A 19,863-nucleotide genomic window follows, 5' to 3' on the forward strand; every position below is an offset into this window, starting at 1 on the left:
TCCAAGAGCATCTTTCTACAAAACCACTCAATTTTCGATCTTGATAGTTCAACGAAGGTAAACTTTGAAACTGCGAAGGTAAAGGATTTCTACTGGTTATTGAACAAGCTAGTTAATAATGGTCCACATGCTGGACCAACTAAATGGAGTAAATCTATGCCAATATGTACAAAACAACGGGAAAAAAATTTATATCGATTAAACAGGTTTCCAGAGAAAATAAGCTGAGGGAATTTCACTTCAAATTTCTCCATCGAATCGTTGTAACTAAAAAAAGAGCTCTTTAGATTTGGTATCAAAGACGACAGTGAATGCCCATATTGTGGAGAACTAGATTCGATAGACCATACCTTTTCAGACTGTCTTTTTACTAAAGATTTCTTGTCAAAAGTGGTGCAATGGTTCAACAACTGTAATAACTCTTCGTTCAAACCTTCAAGTCAAGAATATTTATTTGGGATTTTTTTCCAATCCTGCCAATAAAGAACTATTGAAAAAATTTAACTTCACTATGCTTTTTGCTCGCTATTTTATTTATACAAATAAGTTACACAATAATTCTCTTCTCATCACAGATTTTGTCAGCAAAATCTCCTCTAAGTACAGGCTAGAAAATTTAGATAAAAATTTACATGCAATGATGCTCCAGCTTTGGTCTACTCTGGTTAAGTCATTATGATTAATATTAAATCACTCTTTATTTTTATTTACTATAGCTTGTAAATGTATTAATTTTGCAACTGTTAAAATTGTAGTTTATTGCATTGTACTGTATATAGGTTTATGTGTATCAATAAAGAATGTATTTTCACACACACACACACACAAATGACAGTTGTTTATCCCTAGACTCAGTATGTTGTTTATTTGCTGAATCGCTGTTGCTCGCATGTTTTGCTCCTTACGAGCTTCACGAGCGCTTTCAAGTACTCTCCATAATCTAGGCGAAGAAGCAGCCATAGCACCTCACTTTGTATACGATCCCTAGGACTTGGTTGATCGTTGGTCGGTCCTTGGGCGTTTTATGAGGTAATGTTCTTAGCGGTGTATAAGTTAGTGAAATGTGAAATTTTTGGAGGACGCAACCCAAACGATTAGATGCACCCTTAACATAAGGAAGTATCGCAAACCCCAGTGGCCTCTCCTGTGACTGTCTGGGTTTGCTTTATGGTTGAGACACTTCCTTAATAGTCTGTCAGGACACCAATTCGCTTTCAAATCGGTTAAAACTTGTTCCTGCTCATTTGTTATTAGTTCAGGACGTGAAGTTGGCGTGAAGTAAGTTGGCACTTTTTTTGTAGTCCGGAGGTCCCGGGTTCAAATCTCCTCCCTGCCACTAGATGGATTTGTGTTTGATGGTCCCAGATTCAACTCCTCCACGCTTTGTAAATAGCCAACTGCTCAGTCTCCCGCCAGTTTGGATATTTAACATGTTTCTGTTCAATTTGCAATATTTGTTAATTCATTTCAGTGTCGTTAATTGGCACAGTAGTGCTAAAGACTTTTACACGTTAATAAAGTGATTTATTTTATTAATTTGAATTGACCAATCAGGATTCAGTAGGGCCGGGGAAAACTATTGTCGATGTCAATGTTTGTTAACAGGAAAGGCTTTGAAGTCTGGAAATTTTTCTCACTAGAGACAGTGTTGAATATCACCATAAAGAAAACTATAACTTCGAAAGCCACAGCAGATTGTAACGAGTGAAAAATATGAAAAATTTTGTCTCCAAGATTTTAACTTAGCGCTGAAAATCAGTTTCCCCTGGCACGTCCGGCGACTCGCTCTTCACTCGCCGAGTGTCGCCAGGTAGCATATTAGTTGTGCTATTTTGAGTAAAATATGTTGCTCCTCGTCAAATTAATGTATCAGTATACCCCAAATGACCATCATTCGTTTGCGCCGCTTTACGGTCGGACATTTGACGAAAACCCCAGTAAAGTATATATTTTCTGAAAGTTTAAGAATTGTAGATTACGAAGGTATATTTATTAAGATAATAAAAAAATAATGTTTTTCCGAATATAGCGCTCTATTTCCCCAAGTACAGAGGTTCACTAATGAAGTTCGTTTTCGATCGCGTTTGAGCGAGAGGACGCGATGAACATCACTATGTCTTCTTTTCTTCCTCTCTCTGAAAAACGGTGTCGGGAAATTTGATTACTTGTCTGGTTTGGTTTGACACGCAGTTAAACTTTGAAGTTGATAAAACATAGGTTTTCTTCACTAAAATAGCTATAACTTTTGAAAGAAGCAAAAACTAAAAATTCTCCAACATCGTTTGTTTTTTGCCTGATTTTCGGGCAACATTCTCTCCAAATTTCAGCGAAAAACGTTTAAAACTCGCCAAAAACGAACTCAAAAGGTGTGCTTCACTCGCTGAAATTTTTGTTTCGCGATACGAAGGAAAATATACTTTAGGGCGCTCTTCCGGTGTAATGAGATAATTACACAAACGTGTGAAAATAATGACGCGTTGATCGATAAAGTGAAGGCTAATTTTACTTAAGCAAGAGAGTTCAATTACAAAGCGGGATCAAATGTGGGTAACCCGAAAACACTGACCCCCCGTCCGCGGACCCCCTACGGACCGGGTCCGCAGACTACACTGCGGACCTGTCCTTGGACTACCCCTACGCACCCCCTCTACCGACCACCCCAAAATAGTGTTGTCTAATAGATTACTCGTGTCGGTGAAATTTTGAGTGTTACACTGTGCAAATGTAACAGCCTTGAACTTTTTACACCCACCCCCCCCTGCCCAAAAAAGGGGAAAAAATGCTAAAAAGCTGTTTTCAATGTGACATGCCGATGACAAAAAGAATGAAAGTTCTTACTTTCCATTCGTGGCTCAATCTAGTGATGTAAGATGTGTTTTTAACTTGTTTAAGCTTGTTTGTTTCTGTAATTTCGCTGAGCAAATTGTGAAGCCTGGAACGAGTTCACGAACCCATGGGAGAATGGGCTAAACAAAATGGGAGAGGGGAAAGAGCACAAATTTCGAGGCTCCCGGAGGCTTCCCGGTCTTTCATATACTGCATAGCCAAAGAAAAGGCAACGTGTAATGATATAACTTGCGCCCGAGCCTGAACCGAAGTCGGTTACATTTGCACAATGTAACGTTCGAAATTTCGTCGGCACGAGTTATCTAACAGACAATGAGTAAAAATATAAAGCGATACTACACACCAAAACATCTAATAAGAGATTGATAATCCAACTGCTGTAGTCAATAAATTTATCACTGAAAAGAGGAAGAGTGTGACAGTTTTGCGTGCGCGCGCCGACCTGCACGGCAAACAGGTTTTCAACTGTACAAATAACTACAATATCGCTGTATATTTTTACTGCTATTTGGATGCTATTTGCTGCAGTTGGATAGTAATTAATTATTATTTTTATTCTATTTTTGGGGGTGGTCTGTAGAGGGGGCCAGTAGGAGAAGTACGTGGACCGGTCCATGGGTAGTCCGCGGACCCGGTCCGTAGTGGGGATCCGCCGACCGGGGATCCGTGTTTTCGAGTTACCCCTCGAATGTTGCTTCCGGCGGGAAATATCCTTTGCAAGATCTGAATTCCACCGCTCGTGCTCCCAGGTTAGTAAGAAAATATTTTTCGCTTCTGTTTCTTCTTTTCGATCTGTAAAACGCATTAGTTTCGAGATGACATAGGCAATGAAAGAGGGCACTCGTAAGCAACGTAAAGGAAACCCACGAAATACCGATTGAGTTGAGATGTTACCGTTACCGCTTCGAACGGCGAAAGCGCCGCCGAAGTATCGCTCAGAGAATGTCCAATATTTTCCTCGTTCAGTGCAAGCAACTTCTCCTGCTCGAAGCAGGAACCTTTGTAGCTAGCCAGCTAACGCATCAGCCCAATTCTGATCGATTGTTTTTGAAACATTTCTGCCTTTTTCTGCATTTTGCCGTGTGGTGATTTCTTCGCACTTGCAAATGGACACGATCTTTTGCGTTTCTTCGACGACATATTTAAGCTCAAATTAACAATCTACAAATGGATAACACTCAGAACAGCTCGTCGACAACCAAACACAAACGTTAGGCAATCGTACTACGCAGCAATCTGTCACGTAACTTTTTAACGTACTTCTCGTAACAACCCGTTGACAGCTATCAGTTAGAGGTAATTATGTAAAGAAACGTTTTTTGTTTATAACTGCGTAGAATCAATCTTTTTTCATAGAAATTTTTTCAATGAAAGATCGCAAAAAGATCTATCTGAAAAAGCGAGAAACGATTTTTTTGAAAAGTGGTCAATTGTGGGGTATACTGATACCTTAAACTCAGAGTGCTCGCGTGAAGTTATGAGAAGAGACCAAAGCAACTTTAGCATTCTCTCTATTTTTGTTAACTGCGAAGAAAAAGACTATTATAAGAGCAGCTTGTTTTTGACTGACGCTCGCACTGCGGGCGCAGCCACTGTATGCAAGGTATGTCACTAGCCGAATTTTAAAATGTCAGTAGGGCCTAGCCTGTGACTTTTAAAGTTGTACCACTCTTGACTTACGTCTGTGCTCCAGATCTTTTGTAAGTTGGCGAAAAGTGTAGCGTTAAACGTATCCTTATCCTGCGTCCTTAACCTCAACAAAGTTTTCTAAGACTGCTTTGTTCGTACCATTTCTCCGATTCCTTCAGATATTCTTTGGATTGATGGTGAGGAGTCATTGTTGTAAGGCTCTGATGTGAAAAGCATCGTTAAGTCTGATACTTGTCCTGGGTCGCTGAAATACAAATAGGCAATGAAGTGTTCCATATCTTTGGCGAACACCACATTGCTGGTGCCGCTCACTTGCTTGTAATATTCTGCTGCTTAAGCTTAAACCGCTGACATGGTTTCCTCGTGTTCAGTAAGGATTTAAATAGTACTGAGGCATAATTGACAACGCATGTTTCGGTTTTGCAGTTTTGATACCGCACACCAGAGACAGCTGAGTCCTAAATTGAAAAAAATAACCTTTATCTAAAACAACTGAATGAGAAGTTATTATTACTTTTTTTGCAGCGGACCAGTTGGAGATGGAACGTACTTTAACGGAGACAATTCGAAAAGATAGCAAGGCTTTAAATCTGGAAGGGAAGAGATTGTTAACGATTTCATACGCTGTTACAGAACTGATGACGGAAGTGGAAATACTGAACCTTTCACACAATGAGCTCGCAAAGTTACCACGTTGTACAAGTAACCTGTCAAACCTTACAAAGCTGAATTTGAACCACAACAAGCTAACACAGTTTCCTGAAGTTGTTGTTACTCTGATCAACCTGACGCACTTGTTTGTGAATGACAATGAACTCTCAACACTACCGGAAAATATGAAAAATTTGAAAAATCTAGAGGAGCTGGAATTGAGGAACAACAAAATGAAAAAACTCTGTAAATATATCGTGGACTTACATCGTCTTAAAAAGCTCTCCGTGACAGGTAACCCCTTGACGTTTGAAGAAATTGAACGGCTCATGATGCTAATGGATTTGAAACCACAAAGGATGTCAATAGACATTGCAGGTTAGCATTAAATAGGACCATTTACCTTATTTCATGCACTGGTGCATCATGGTCTAGCATAGAACTGGTATGGCTGCATACTTCTTAAAGTTAGTGGTAGTGGGTCAATTCTGAAAAACCTTACTAAAACAAAAGAAATTGTTTATTGCCTCAACCTCAGTGTTATTTCTTTAATTTGTTTTAGTTTCCTAAGCCTTAAAGTGATGTCTTGCGGGACTTTATCAACTAAATAAATGTAGATGTAGATGTTAGAATTTTACGAATGAGATGCACGATCATGATCGCAGATTGTGCTTATTTGTTACTTTCCGGTCACTTGCAAACCTCTGTGATTGAAGTATGCAACAACAACCAATTTAAAATAATTCCCTTATATAGAGCCTTCGCAATCAGAAAAATAGGTCCGCAATGCGCACTTGTGTGCTTATAGCTAGTTTTATTCATTGGGTTGAAGTATTGTAGTCTTACGATTAGGCAATTACTAGAAAGATAAAAGTACAAGAATAAATGAGGTTTGTGCTAGGAACGTAATTGAGCCTGCTTTTTTAACTACCCAGAGCTTCGGTAAAAAACGATTAATTCAATATTTTCGCCATAATATTATAGTTGTCAGTGTGGCGCAGTGGAGACGATATCTGCCTTGTGAGCGGGAGGCTATGAGTTCAACTCTTTCTACTTCTTTTCTTTTTTCTCTTTAACTTACGACTGTATTCCCTCACAATTAATGAATTATAACAGGGTGGCGCAGTGGTAAGGATTCAGTCAGGGAATTGGAAGTCGGATGAAAGGGTTTGCGGTGCAAATCCTGGTGTGGGCATTTCCTCCTCCTCCTCCTCCTCCTCCTCCTCCTCCTCCTCCTCCTCCTCCTCCTCCTCCTCCTCCTCTTCCTCCTCTTCCTCCTGCTCCTCCTGCTCTTCCTGCTCCTGCTCCTCCTCCTCCTTCTCCTCCCCCTTCTCCTCGTCCTCCTTATGCACGCATAATGCATAAGCTGACAAACATGCATGCGTAATAAATAAGCCCACAAACATCACTGCATTTTCCTACAATTACACTCCTGCAGAAATACAAGCGAAAGGAGGTTTTGCAAAGCTGCTCTATGAAGAAGCGCTGAAGGATGGATCTGTGAATGTTTACCGTGGTAGAGTATTATTGGTCGGCCAGGATCGTGCTGGCAAAACAAGTTTGAAGAAGTCTCTCTTAGGTTTGCCATTTAACCCTAAAGAAGAGAGCACTGAGGGAATCGAAGTTGATCCTTCAGTCTGCGAGATTGAAGTCGAACAAGTAAAAACCTGGAATTCCACTAGCGAGAATAAGCCAAGTCTGGCGGAATTTTCTGAAGACATATCAAGAATGTTAGCTGAAAAACAATATCACTGGATAGTCAATGAAGTAAAGGAAGATTCCGGAATGGAATCAAAGCTAGAACTGACGGGTGAAGAATCAACAATGGAGCTGGGCACAAACAGCTCTGACATGAATCAGGTTTGTATGTTAAAGCCTGGGGCGACTCTAGTTTAAAAGTGAATGGTATTGTCGATGTTAATATATAACGACACTAAAAGTGACCATACATAACCTCTTTTGGTGGCTGGAGGTTATTAGTAGCTACGTGTGCGAGTTTAAGGAGTGATCAGTGTATAAAAGTACTGAGTAACACTGACAGGCCAAGAGTAACGTCCCAGACAGGACTGATAGCTACTTCCTGTTTGACTTATTTGCCACTTACTTTGATTCCACACCCAGGCAACATAGCACGGTTGAACTGTTGTATGGCGCCACAGCATGAGACTCGTGTGCCTATCTTCTAAGAGCATAAAACTAGGCATTTTTTAAACATAGGATTACGATACGTAGAAAAGGAGGTAGTATACACAATATTTGGGCTTTGATCGAATTGTAGTCAGATTAGATAGATAAAGCTGACTCATTTAAATTGTCTTTGTCTATCAACTTTATTGGTCACAAAATTACAATATAATTAAAAGAAGAAAAGGACCAATAGGGATTGCGCGAACGGGAAAATAAAGTTACCCATGCGAGGCGCAACCCTAGAAGCTAGTAAGAATGGTGATAGAAAATCTTAAATTTGATAAAAATTACAATGAAATCTAATAATTACTTATAGTTAAAAATTATAGTTAAATCTAATTAATTACAATAGTTTAAGACAAGATGCGGATAATATTAGTCACAGAAAATTAAGAGCGGTGGCAAGGGCAGTTACGGAAGAGGAACCAGGAGCAGGGCATGTCAATATCATAGGTAGTGTCCAGTAAAGTAAAATAAGTGGCGTGCAAAAAATATTTGAATAAACTTGGGCTAGAAAATTTGTCTTGAGGGGCGAGATTATGCAAGGTGAGTCCTTGTGGGCAAAAATGTGACAGTTCTTTCTAAGTACTCCTACAGTATTTCTCAGATGTAATTATAGATACTGGAATAAGCAGGTCCTAATGAAACGAAAATGCTTCCTATTTTAAAAACTCCATTTTAGGTTCCTGAAAATGTTGGCAATCTCAAGAACTCGACCATTTCCCCGCCAGAGAGTGAAATGCGAGTGCAAGCTGTAACAAAGACTACCGTTGAAGACCCTCCAGATGACAGCAGTGTAAGTTCAAGTAAAAATTCAACATTAATGATGGATGCAACCTCGCCTCCAGATGACGTCACAAAACATGCGTATCAGCGGTTGAAGGACATGCTTGAAGGTGTGCATGGTGACGCTGAAAATGCTGCTGACAAAAGAGAAACCATAGTTACTGTAGATTTGTGGGATTTTGCCGGACAGCACCTGTACTACGCTTCTCATCCTGTGTTCCTGTCATCACGAGCAGTGTATGTCCTGGTGCACAACCTTAGCAAGGCACTAGACGCCCCAGCCCAGCCCTGTGTTCGACAAGGAACACGTGATAAATTTTTGGAAAACCCAAACAACGAAACAAATCTGGAGAATTTGCTGTCATGGCTGGTAACAATCCACAGTATCAGACCAACAGAAGAGGAAATGGTTGGCAACGCAGGCGACATGCTGCCCTATCTCCGACCTCCAGTGTTCATTGTTGGCACACATGCTGATAAACCATTCGAGGATATCGAGGCTACGACATCAAAGATACAGCAGGGAATATCTGGTAAGGAATACGAGAGGCATGTTATCCGGCCATTCTTCAGCATTGACAACACGCTGGGCGATAAGTCATTGTTACGCAAGATGAGGAATTTGTTTGTCAAGCCTGCGCAAAGGCGTAAACGACAGGCAGGTAAACGATTTTGTTGTGTTGGATCATTGATTGAAATAAAACATTTCAGCTTACAATGAACAGACATTTTATACATGACTATTACCTAACTCAGGTTGAAGTCTGCATTTGGTTTATTCATGAAATCCATCAGTAAAGCAAATTGGTAAAACCGAGGATCTCTTCAAATACTGGCCATGCCTTTCTTAGAATTGACGTTGTTTTGTATGGAGGGAGCAGTTTGAATATGTATTGCGGTACAGATAGCCATGGAAAGATTTACATTGTTTACATCCTCTGCCAAAGGTACCTCAAAAGGTTTATTTTTGTTTTCGTTTAAGGAGCAATTAATTTGAGAGTATGTTTGTTTAATGATATCTTTCCTGAGCCATGCTTTCGAATTCTAGCAGAAAGTGGCACAAATCAGCAAACGTGTGTAGAGAAGACACAGGTAATAAGAGCTCATCTGTAACAACTGCCATTCACCTAGGACTTGACGATTAACTTCGTTTGGATGCTTTACAGCTTGTTGCCATTTGTAATTTACAGGGCGAGGCAGTGACACTGATGTTGCTAGTAATGATGGAATTCATGCTCTTCGGACCAAAATCATGGATGTTTTGAGGAAGGAGCCATACATGGGGAAGAAGATACCAGTCAAGTAAAGTGATATCGCAAGAGAAAGAGATATTCAGACCTTTGCGATAACAACAGTTGCACAAGAGGCCTGTAAAAGGGATTCAGTTGCTATGGTCTCCCATTGAGACCTTTTTGGGTTTCTTTGCAACTAAATTGGTTGCGAATGTCTCTTTCTTTTTATGTATTTCATTATACCAATTCGTGCACTTCATAGTTCTACACACCTGTAGTGTAGTAAATTTAGGATCTGTCTGTCTGCAGTCATTTTATCACATCAGCACAACTAGGGTTTCCATTTTCCCTCAATCTTTTCATTACTGTGTACTGACCGTATTTTCTCGATTAAACGTTGTGGCGTTCATTTCAAACTTGGCCTTGTACGTAGACCCGGCATTTAGTTTTCACTGCATTTTTTTAGTCTTGAGTTTATTAGCGAAGGTTTTTGTTTATCATTTTGGACAGCCATATATTTGACCGTTAGAGCTTAACCTAATACTACACCTCAAATAAATGCTGGAAGGGCTTATTTACAACTCTATCTTAGAGAACCAACATTTAATATGAAAAATATGATACTATCCTTGGAAAGAGAGTTTGGAACGTATATACTTTATTTGTAACTGCATTCATTGAAACATCGAGGAGAGTATTTAGGCTATATAAGTGGAGAGAAGCAAGAAATTACCCTCCAATGAATTTAATAAAAAAGAAATGCGTGTTCTTATCGAGAAACTAGGATTTCTGACGAGCCATGTCTTACATTTGATTAAACTTAAAATTTCTATGAAGTATTACTTGGGGATTTTTCATGTACCTTCTTTCGAATTTTACAGGGAAAATATCCGTAAAAATCTTTCGATGGGAATTTTCCATTTGTATGTCATCTTGATAACATATAGCATTTCCCAAGCTTTTTTCTGTGAAATTTTCCTATGGGAACTATCAATTATCCCATTCATGGAATTTTCTAATGTTTTGGAATGTCATCTTTTTTCTTCGGTTAGGAGATTTCAATACAGCATACACCTTATTACCAGACTATAAAAACTCTTCGTTACAAAAAAAAGATGATTGAAACAGAAAATTAGTTAAATTGACTCAGAATAACTAAAAGCTAATCGAGTTGAGTGAAATGAAATAGTATTAATTATTTTATATGAAGAAGTTGGTTGGCATTATAGCTTCAGGGGGGTGAGGGGGGGCAGTAAGGAGACAAAATAAGGGAAAAATGAAAAATATAAATAAATAAGTAAGCGGCGGGAACAAATCACTAAATCACTAAATACCTAGGAATAAAGTAAATTAGCAATAAATAAGTGACTAGTAAGTTTCAGGTGAATGTTGGCAATGTCGTCGTAAGATGTTATGTTTAACTTTGTTTTTAAAAATTTTAAGGGGTAGATGTTTAATACTTGAATACTGTTTTAAGCTGATTAGTTATTTTTGTTTGATTGTTCTTTAGGTGGTTCAACTTCGAAAAGGTCGTTGAAGCGTTGGTAGCTGAGAATGTGTATCATATGAATGTGGAACGACTTCAAATGTATGCCAAAGAAGTGTGCTTTATCGAGGATGAAGACCAGTTCTACGCCATGCTACATTTTTATCATGACCTCGGAATGATTGTAAAGCACCGCAGCACAGTCATACTGAAGGCGCAATGGTTAATTGAGCTATTCAAGATGCTGATAACCATACCACCCTTCAACAAAGCGGTACGAAGACGTTATGCTTAGCATTTAAAAAGCCTATCTTCTATACGAAACGCCTAGCATATTATGCAAGCAAACTCCTGGTTATGTGGACCTACGTATATATTTATTGAGGACAGCTTTTAAATGAGGTCTGTTCCTCTGGCCGAAGGCAAGGGCATTAGAGGTGTGAGTTACTAAAGTAGCTATTTACCATAAATTAAAACTACGTTCAAAGAAAGTAAGTCTCAAAGTAATAGCTTAGACGTGGTAAAACCAAAATGCTGCCGGGATAGTTAAGGAAGATTATGAAAGACGGACCTGTAAAATGCGGGCTGAAGTCTTAAGATACATCATACCTCAGTGACGAAACTCTTTACGAGAGGCGATTTCCGTTTCTTTTCTCTTGGTCTTTTACCGATGCTAGTGAACATAGATGAGACAAATTACAGAACGCAAGGTCCAGCAGGGTTATAAAAATAATCCCTTAGAATTCTAGTATAATTATGGCCTCGCTAACCATGAGTTTCGCCATAGGTCAGATATATAGCACTCAGCTGATAACTTGGAGGTAATGGGTTCAAATGCCGTCGGGGACTCAGATTTTCTCTTGTCACATGTTCGTGACATGTTGAGCTTCGTTTTTACAAAGTTTCCTTTGCTTCATCCAAAAGGAATTGTGCAACGTAAGTGTGTTTTGTTTGCTGTTAGGATCCCGTAGAATCTAAGCACTGGTTGGAGGTAGAAACAAGCGGTGTCCTCAGCATGGAACTTGTTGATCGTGTCTTTTCCAAATTCATTCAGCAAGGCCTCGTCAAGGAAGACATCTTACACATGATGGAGCGATTTGGTTTGATCGCCAAGTTCTCAGCTTCGCCAAGTAATGTGAAGTATTTTGTACCCGCTCAGCTTAAGTCGCCACCTGAAGACCTTGCTAAACTGGAGCCATCGCCCACCGATCCCTGCCCGTTGTATCTTCACTTTGTGGATGGTTTTGTTCCGCATGGATTCTTCTCTCAGTTTGTTTCAAGATCGATATCTTGGTGTTCCAAGATTGGATCCGTACAACCCCCAAACCTGTACCGAGATGGAGCTTGGCTTGTTGTTGGTCGGCAAATAATACATGATATGATTCTGATTTGCAAAAAGAAGTTCATCAAGATTTCCCTCAAACAGAGAGCTGAAGAGGAAGCAGTTCCAGTTTCGACATCGCCAGAAACAGCAAGAAGTGTGCGATCGTTTGTGGAAGTCACTTTACAAGATTTGTTGAAGCAGTTTCAGTACCTTGGTAATCTGCGGTACGAGTTCTGTGTTGCATGCCCCTACTGTCTGCAGAGAAGTCAAGTGTGTGCAAACCACAGTCAGACCTTGTGCACACACGAAGATTGTTTGCACCTTCTTGAAATAAAAGAAGGAGAACGCTTGATCTGCATGAAAAGCATCAGTGACATGGTACTCACAGTTCGTGGTCTGGAAAAGTGGTACCCACAAAGAACAAGCCAGGTATGATTTATGAATGAAACGTAATGTATTTCACAAGTAACAAGAAGATCTTTTAGATCTTATAACCGCGCTTTTAGAATTTACTGTTTTGTTAGCACTACAGTCGCAATGCAGTGTACATTTTAAAGCAGTCTTTGATGATTCATTGATTACTGTAGACAACACATCACTTGATCAACACAAACTGTATTATTGCACCATCGCTCTTAGCCTTTGTGAAATCTCCGATGACGTAATGGTCTTAATCTGGAACTTTCTTCGGGATATGTATGGGCATAAACGTTACCAACGTTACAATAATAACACTATTAACAACAGCTTGCTTTCTTAAAAGTCACGATTAAATGTAATTGGTCTTACAATAAGTAAAGGGCTATCAAAGTAGTCACACGAGTCACATAATTCAAGAATTACGTAATCCACGGCTATCTTTAGTATGTTGGTTATTTCCCTACCCATGACGTAATATCCTTGCACATTCTGACACGTTCTTTGCCTGGCTGGCAAATATTTAATTTTCCTTCCGATCTCTGAACTCACTTCAATAAAACAGCACGACAGCTGACTTCTCTTGTCTAAAAAACACGAAAAATACCCGGAAAATTACAGTTAGATCACTGTTTATCGCTCCTGGCGAAATAAAAGTTTGAAACAAGCACGATCTTAATCAACACGCTGCCCAAGAGAAAGTTGCAGCGTCCACACATTCCATGAATGACGTAATTGCTTTTTGTGTATTCAATACTCACTTTAAATCAAGCGCTTCAATAACACAAAAAGGCGATATATTCTTTACCAAATGAAGAGTAGAATATTCATAAAATTTTCAGTCAGTAATGTTTTAACAGCTTTTGGCGAACAAACATCATAAGTTGCGTGATTCGAAATTTGGCCGAGCGGAGGTCTGCGCTTGGCACCGACAAAACAAAAAATAAACCCCGGGTAGAACATGAACCGCGCGCGGTTAAAAATAAGCCCCCTGTAAACCAAGAACCGCGCTCGGCCCATGGCCGCGCGGTTAATGACACTAGTGGTTGACATCGTAGTTCAGCGTGGGTGTTACAAAACAAACGCAAAAGGTATTTACCTATATCAGACAATAGTCGTCACCCTTACTTGTCTCTAGGGAAGCATTCAAAAGGAAGAATGCGGCAGTTATTCATGCAAAGATCTGAAGATCTGTTGAGGTCGCAATCAACAGTAATGGGATTCTGTTTTGTTTACATCTGACAAGCTTGGAATAAAACTATCGAAGAAATTCCCACAATTAATTGTTACCTTGTATTCATTGTGGTTTTCGTGACGCGCACCAAAATAAACCAAGTTGAAAAAGTCATGCAGTCTTCCATTGCAATATAAACCGAGAAAATTGGCTGCATTCCTATTAAGACGTTAACTTTTCATTCTCTTGCAGGATGTATTTCTTTCCACTCTAGCTGCTAAATCTCAGGGCGAGCCAGCACATGGTAATCTAGGGACGTCCGAGAGAGTTTTGAATGTAACTCTCTTAGCCAGTGAGTGGCGTTCGTCCAAGGGGGGCTTGTCAACCCTAAACAGAGAGCTTGCCTTACAGCTGGCACAACACATGGAAGTAGAAGTCACTCTATTAGTCCCACAGTTTGCCTGCTCTGAAGAAGAAAGGAGGGTCGCTAAAAGCCACAACATTACCATTAGAGAAGCAGAGAGACGCCCGGGCTACGACTCCCTTGAATGGTTGAGCTTCCCACCAAAAGACCTTGCCGTTAACGTCGTTCTGGGTCATGGAGCGAAGCTTGGTAAACAAGCCCAGGTCATTAGAGAGTCGCACAGCTGTAAGTGGGTCCAGGTAGTGCATACTGCACCCGAGGAACTCGGAATGCACAAGAATTATTCTGAGGCCATTTCGAAAGGTGAAGAGAAGAACAGAACCGAAGTAGACCTGTGCAAGTTGGCCAGTGCTGTTGTGGCTGTGGGACCCAAGTTGAAGGAGGCCTACTCTGCTTACCTGCGATCGTGCAAAGAACGCCAAGATGTAATTCAGCTGACTCCTGGTATTTTCAGTGAATTTTCAGTCATAAAACAAGCCACTTTTGAGAGTGAGAAGTTTAGGGTGCTAATTTTTGGCCGCGGTGATCAAGAAGACTTCAGTCTCAAAGGATATGACATTGCTGCGAAAGCAATAGTTGAACTGGAAGACAGCTCGTACCGTCTGATATTTGTGGGCGCACCAGATGGAAAAGAAGAGGACGTCGCAAACAAGTTGCTGCACTGTGGAATCCCTAAAGATCAACTGGTCGTCAGGAAATTTGTCCAAAGCAAGGAGAGATTGAAGGAGTTGTTTTGCGAGGTCGACCTTGCTATCATGCCGTCCAGGACGGAGGGTTTTGGACTGACTGCGCTGGAAGCCTTGTCTGCTGGTCTTCCCATTCTTGTGAGTGGAAACTCCGGTTTTGGAGTTGCACTGCGTTCGTTGCCATTAGGCAAGCCATTTGTGGTGGAGTCAGCCGAGCCTAAAGAATGGGCCAAAGCAATCGCAGCCGTCCGTCTAAAAGACCGAGCAGAGCGGCTGCAAGAGATTCAAAGACTGCGAACATGTTACGAAGATACTTTCAGCTGGGAGAAACAGTGTGAAGCTCTTGTTCAAAAAATGTGGCGATTGGTTCATGGTAAGACTTTCATTCGGCGCGTAGTTTGCTCTTTGGGTCCAATATAATCAATAGAATCGTTAAGAGTTATTTCAACACATGCCGTTTGGAAAGTAAAGGCTACGTTTTTTTGGGACCTATTCTCGAAGGGTGGTGAACATTTTATGAAAAGGTTTTTTTCAAGATGAATGTAAAAATATACATGGTGGTTAAACGCCTCTGAACGAAAATATTCGAAACACTAAAAAACAAGTTCTCTAGATGACAAGTTAAATCAATCGCGTGCAGAACATGTCGTATCAATTTATTGCACAGAAGGCATTTCGCAGTCGGCAAATGTAGAGGGTTTCTTGAAAAAATTGATACAAAAAATTGATACCACTCTTACAAGAAATGTATAAATTTGATACTTGGGAGAAATCTTGTCATGACAAAGAGATTTGTGTGAAAGATGTGAAGTGCTTAGTTTTCGGAGCCAATATTTTGGAAAGTTTATCAGAAGAATGAAAACAAGGCTAATGTAATTTCTGTATATACGTACGAGGGCGACTACTTTAATTTTTATTTGAAAATACAAACACAAACAACAGTTCTCCACTGGATAGTTATTTAACCGGTGGATAGCGTTATCTGCCCTTTGATCAACTGCCCCCTGTTATCCACATTTTTCATAGTTTTTCTTGAACTGGAAGCAAAGTTCAACGATCTAGGGATAACACTCGTTTTACAAGCGAATCCCTGCGTCAAAGATTTGGTGCCAATCCTGTGTGAACAGTAGCAGTTCTGATGGCTAGTATCTTTTTTCTTTATTATTGCTACTTGGTTTGGTTTGGACTGTCAACAAGTTATTCGTCTCAAATGAAATCTTTATACATAACATGCACAGTCGTCAGTGGCAAATCTTTCTTGTAACGTATATTTTCTACCACTTGTTTATTTATTACGTACAATGTTTTCTCTCACAGGTTAACAAGGCTAGATCACTTCACTGTGACGATACATGACTCAAGAAACTCCTGCGGAAACAATGAACTGTTGGAACTTCTTAAAACTGAAGGAAAGACCGCGTTTGAAGAACTTTATATTATCGTAACATGCACATTGTGTAGTACAGGTATTATACAACTAGGAAATAAGTTTAAAAGCGTAACTTCTAACATTAACGTCAGTTGAAACCCGCCTCAAGACCATTCCGTCAATGCGATCAACTCATTACTACGGGCACTTTTTTTGACCAGAATAAAACGCTTAGTCATTTTCTTGCTATTTGTTTTAAAGAATCCCTTGAATACGACCACAATATGATGTAGTTGTAGTGATATTAACGGGATTCCACTGTATAACCTCTTGGAATGCTGAGATAATATCTTTCAGAAGTAGCTTAAAGTTTTACGTTTCCCAATTTTTTAAAGTGACAAATAGTCCATTTTAGCTTCCAGTGCTACACAAAGTCTTTGCAAAATATTATAGAACACGGATGCTTTGATAATATATTTTTCGCTCAAAGTGTTACTACTTTTTAGTTCGAGAATTTATTGCATAGTGTGGCTGTCGCTAAGAATTCAAGTTTACACTCAGTGCTTCGGAAAAGGTCGAACATTTTCTTCTAAGACCTAGTTGTGATAATTTAAAAGGCAATTATATTACTCCAAATGAAAAATAGAATTAGGTATATAATTAGTTTTTGAAAAGAAATTTTGAAACAGTATGGTATTTCTATCTTTAAAAAGCTAACCTGTAAATATGTCCTAAAACTTAGCCTGTTTAATTTTTTTGTAGGGGTCTCCAATTAACCCTGTAGTACAAGTAAAACTTGAGCAGGAACTTGATTGAAAGACTGATCAATTCATTTAATGATCGTCAAGGTCGCCCAGGACCTTTACCCACGGATAAATTGATATTATTTTTATAAACCGAAATTCTGGGAAAGGTGTTGGCTTTTAAACATTTCTTTTTTGTTAAATTCTCTGAAACAGTTTTAGAATTTGACTTTGCTAACAGTTAACAGGAATAATCGCGGATGACTCTTATCTTCCGGATACATCGTGTGTTACCATGATACTTAAAGCTACTAAAGTTAGAATTATGTAAAATGTGATTTTGTGCCCCAAGGTTTCAGCTTCAGGAGCTGAGTGAATTAAATTTACTTACAGTGAAGATTCAAGTGACAAAGTACAAAGTAGATTATGGGCACTTAAAGATTGCATAGAGAAACAATAAATACTAATGGCACGTTCAGTGGTATTTCAGTGATAACGGGCCGAGTATGCAAAGGTGATGAGAAGCTCTAGTGCGCTGGACTCGGATCAAGCGGTCCTGGTTCGAGCCCTGGCCGGGGTCATTGTGTTTTTCCTAGGCAAGACTCTTCACTCTCATAAGGCCTCTCTCCGCTTAGGTGTATAAATAGTTCCCGGTAAATTGTTAAGATTATCTGACAAAGTGTAGTTTGGGGAAGGGGGGAAGCTATGATGGACTAGCATTCCGTCTCCGAGAGGAATAGCAATACTGTGATTGCCGGAAATTAAGTATGAGTTGGTCCCTAGACAACAGAATTCAACTGTAGCAAAAGCCATGCTTGAGACAGCAGAGCCTACCCACCTTAGACACTTCGTTACGTTTTATATAGGGCTTCTAATGACCTGGACCATGGTGCACGTGGAGGTAAATAAAAGTTCTGTGGTTAGAGTAGTAATATAGGACCATGTATATGTCTATGTAGTACTAGGTAACGGCCTGTAGTGTGTGTGCTGACGGATGGCTATATGGGGCTGTTTGTGGCTTTGTGTGGTTATGAAAGGCTTTGTAGAGGAATTTCTGCTTAAATAATATTTGCGTAATTAGGATAAGCCCTTCAGTTTCTGATCGACCTGCAAAAGTATTACTCTGAATATTGAAAGATCATTGCACAATTAACTGACTCGAGACGTTTGAACGCGATCTATTAAATAGTTTTTTTGTGTGATGCGGGTTTAAAAATTCAATATTTTACAGTTAACTTATGGGCCCATTTACGCTTTTCCGCGCCATCTAGAAATGTTGCAGCTTTTCAGAGGCAATATCTCCTCCAATTTACACCTGAAGGATTAAAACTTTCACCACTTACTAAGTTTCATCATCATCTGTCCTCATTGCGCCATGGGACGCATAAGGCCTCACTAAGTTTCACTACTTCTTTAATCTTTTTGAGTCTAGCGTGACGCCTTCTTTACGCAAAGTTGTATACTAGAACGACTACATCAGCAAAGATTTAACAGCATGGCCTTGTGCGGAGGAAAATATGCAGGGCTATCTATGACTCTGTATGGCTATCACGTGTAGATAGCTGTATAGGCCGTGTATGAATCTGTATGACTAGGGCTATGTATGACTTTGTATGACTAGGGTTGTGTATGACTTTCTATGACTAGGGCTGTGTATGACTTTGTATGACTAGGGCTGTGTATGACTTTGTATGACTAGGGCTGTGTATGACTTTGTATGACTAGGGCTGTGTATGACTTTGTATGACTAGGGCTGTGTATGACTTTGTATGACTAGGGCTTTGTATGAGTTTGTATGACCAGGGCTGTGTATGACTTTGTATGACTAGGGCTGTGTATGACTTTGTATGACTAGGGTTGTGTATGACTTTGTATGACTAGGGCTGTGTATGACTTTGTATGACTAGGGCTGTGTATCACTCTGTATGACTAGGGCTGTGTATGACTTTGTATGACTAACGCTATGTATGACTTTGTATGACTAGGGCTGTGTATGACTTTGTATCACTAGGGCTGTGTATGACTTTGTATGACTAGGGCTGTGTATGACTTTGTATGACTAGGGCTGTGTATGACTTTGTATGACTAGGGCTGTGTATGACTTTGTATGACTAGGGCTGTGTATGACTTTGTATGACTAGGGCTGTGTATAACTTTGTATGACTAGGGCTGTGTATGACTTTGTATGACTAGCACTATGTATGACTTTGTATGAGTAGGGCTCTGTATGACTTTGTATGACTAGGGCTGTGTATGACTCTGTATGACTAGGGCTGTGTATGACTTTGTATGACTAGGGCTGTGTATGACTTTGTATGACTAGGGTTGTGTATGACTTTGTATGACCAGGGCTGTGTATGACTTTGTATGACTAGGGTTGTGTATGACTTTGTATGACCAGGGCTGTGTATGACTTTGTATGACTAGGGCTGTGTAAGACTTTGTATGACTAGGGCTGTGTATGACTTTGTATGACTAGGGCTGTGTATGACTTTGTATGACTAGGGCTGTGTATGACTTTGTATGACTAGGGCTGTGTATGACTTTGTATGATTAGGGCTGTGTATGAGTTTGTATGACTAGGGCTGTGAATGAGTTTGTATGACTAGGGCTGTGTAAGACTTTCTATGACTAGGGCTGTGTATGACTTTGTATGACTAGGGCTGTGTATGAGTTTCTATGACTAGGGCTGTGTAAGACTTTGTATGACTAGGGCTGTGTATGACTTTGTATGACTAGGGCTGTGTATGACTTTGTATGACTAGGGCTGTGTATGAGTTTGTATGACTAGGGCTGTGAATGAGTTTGTATGACTACGGCTGTGTAAGACTTTCTATGACTAGGGCTGTGTATGACTTTGTATGACTAGGGCTGTGTATGACTTTGT

General features: G+C 39.9%; 1 protein-coding gene across 1 annotated transcript in view; it reads left to right on the forward strand.

Moving 5' to 3' along the window:
- LOC145495875 (uncharacterized) overlaps positions 1 to 19,622 on the forward strand; it is a 297,135-nt gene extending 277,513 nt beyond the window's left edge. The window contains exons 7-14 of the mRNA XM_081475467.1: positions 5,023 to 5,526; positions 6,587 to 7,008; positions 8,018 to 8,783; positions 9,312 to 9,423; positions 10,864 to 11,113; positions 11,801 to 12,592; positions 14,007 to 15,237; positions 16,182 to 19,622. Coding sequence (XP_081331593.1) covers positions 5,023 to 5,526; positions 6,587 to 7,008; positions 8,018 to 8,783; positions 9,312 to 9,423; positions 10,864 to 11,113; positions 11,801 to 12,592; positions 14,007 to 15,237; positions 16,182 to 16,186 — 4,082 coding nt within the window. The 3' untranslated portion in view covers positions 16,187 to 19,622. The remainder of the gene's footprint in view (positions 1 to 5,022; positions 5,527 to 6,586; positions 7,009 to 8,017; positions 8,784 to 9,311; positions 9,424 to 10,863; positions 11,114 to 11,800; positions 12,593 to 14,006; positions 15,238 to 16,181) is intronic.
- Positions 19,623 to 19,863: the final 241 nt, after the last annotated feature.

The sequence above is a fragment of the Orbicella franksi genome, chromosome 8, assembly GCF_964199315.1.
Source record: "Orbicella franksi chromosome 8, jaOrbFran1.1, whole genome shotgun sequence".
NCBI classification, from domain to species: domain Eukaryota; kingdom Metazoa; phylum Cnidaria; class Anthozoa; order Scleractinia; family Merulinidae; genus Orbicella; species Orbicella franksi.